Source organism: Arachis stenosperma, chromosome 3 (genome assembly GCF_014773155.1).
Source record: "Arachis stenosperma cultivar V10309 chromosome 3, arast.V10309.gnm1.PFL2, whole genome shotgun sequence".
NCBI lineage: Eukaryota > Viridiplantae > Streptophyta > Magnoliopsida > Fabales > Fabaceae > Arachis > Arachis stenosperma.
The window spans coordinates 129,744,635-129,746,568 of NC_080379.1; the positions used below are offsets into that span (position 1 = coordinate 129,744,635).

The window sequence follows — 1,934 nt, forward strand, 5'->3', positions numbered from 1 at the left end:
CAACTCTGGATGGAGGAACCACCCAAACTTTGGGTGGGGGAATCAGCAAGAGCAAGGCCAAGACTAGAGGCGTTACAACTTCAACAACAATGCAACTCATCAACAATTCACACAGAGGACATATCAACACCCCCACAACAACACCTCTCATCCTCCCACCTCTGATCCCAATTTACCATCAATTGATGACAGACTCTCTAAGCTTGAAACCTTACTTGAAGGAGTATGCAAGAACGTCAGAAACAGTAAGGTATTTCGAGAGAAAGTGCAGTCAAACATGCAGAATCAAAATGCTGCCATCAAGAAACTGGAGACACAAATTGGTTATCTATTCAAGCAGCTTTCTAACCACAACTTCTGCAATAATAACAATTCAAGCAAAGAGGAGGAGTGTCAAGCTATAACACTTAGGAGTGGGAAGGAACTTAAGGAACTCTCTCAAAAACCATAAGAAGAAGGCTCAACTGAAAAGGAAGAAGAGCAAGATGGAGTTAAAACTCCCACTTTAAGTCCACAAAAAGAAAAAGGGATGCCAAAACTGAACATCTTAAGAGCTCCATATCCTCAGCAGTTGAAGAAAAAGGAAGATGACAACCAGTTCGTGAGATTTTTAGAAATCTTTAAGAAACTACAAATCAACATACCCTTTGCTGAAGCAATAGAACAAATGCCACTCTATGCCAAGTTCCTGAAGGAGCTGATGACTAAGAAGAGAAGTTGGAAGAACAATGAGACTGTGATACTAATTGAAGAATGTAGTGCCATCATCCAGTACAAACTACCCCAGAAGTTGAAGGATCCTGGGAGCTTTCAGATCCCTTGTATTATAGGGGAAATCACAGTAGAAAAGGCCCTTTGTGACTTAAGAGCCAGCATCAATTTGATGTCAGTAGCAATGATGAGGAAGATGAAGATCGAGGAGGCTAAACCAACAAAAATGGCCTTACAACTGGCAGATCGATCGTTCAAATTCCCTCAAGGCATAGTAGAGGATTTATTGGTGAAAGTAGGAGACTTCATATTCCCGGCAGATTTTGTAGTGTTGGACATGCAGGAGGAAGCAAAAACCTCCATTATTTTGGGAAGGCCGTTCTTAGCCACTGCTGGAGCTATCATTGACGTCCAGAAAGGTGATCTTACCTTGAGATTACACAATGAAAAGATGACATTCAATGTGTTCAAGGCCATGAGTTACCCACCAGAACAATTAGGGGAATGCATGAGGATAGACGCGCTTGAAGAAGAAGTGCAGGAGTGTTTCGAAGAAGAAGAGCATGAAGAGCCCGAGAGATCAATGGAGGAGGAGTATATACCAAGTGAGGAGGTTGCCACAGCAGAGAGTCACGTTCAAGATGCACCACAGGAAGAGACTGAAAAGTCAGAAGCACCCAAGGTTGAACTTAAAGCATTGCCACCCACTCTCAAATATGCATACCTAGGAGAAAATGAAAACTACCCAGTGATTATAAGCTCGTGCCTCAGCCAAGATCAAGAGGATGAACTGCTCAAGGTGCTACGGGAGCATAAGGACGCCATTGGATGGACCCTTGCTGACCTGAAGGGAATCAGTTCAGCTATATGCATGCATAAAATACTGTTGGAAGATGATGCAAAACCATCCATTCAATCCCAAAGGAGGCTGAACCCAATCATGAAGGAAGTGGTATAGAAAGAGGTTATGAAGCTTTGGCAAGGAGGAGTAATATACCCGATCTCAGATAGCCCTTGGGTCAGCCCCGTGCATGTTGTGCCCAAGAAGGGAGGAATCACTGTGGTTCCCAATGAGAAGAACGAACTGATACCTACAAGAACCGTCACAGGATGGCGGATGTGCATTGACTATCAAAAACTCAATGAAGCCACATGAAAGGATCATTTTCCTCTCCCATTCATGGATCAGATGTTGGAAAGACTCGCAGGGCATGCTTATTACT

The 1,934-nt window shown here is 43.4% G+C and overlaps 1 protein-coding gene across 1 annotated transcript; it reads left to right on the forward strand.

Moving 5' to 3' along the window:
* Nucleotides 1-529: 529 nt before the first annotated feature.
* LOC130966688 (uncharacterized) lies at nt 530-1,669 on the forward strand. The gene has a single exon (XM_057891509.1). The coding sequence runs from the start codon at nt 530-532 to the stop codon at nt 1,667-1,669; it is 1,140 nt and encodes a 379-aa protein (XP_057747492.1).
* The last annotated feature ends 265 nt before the right edge of the window (nt 1,670-1,934 follow it).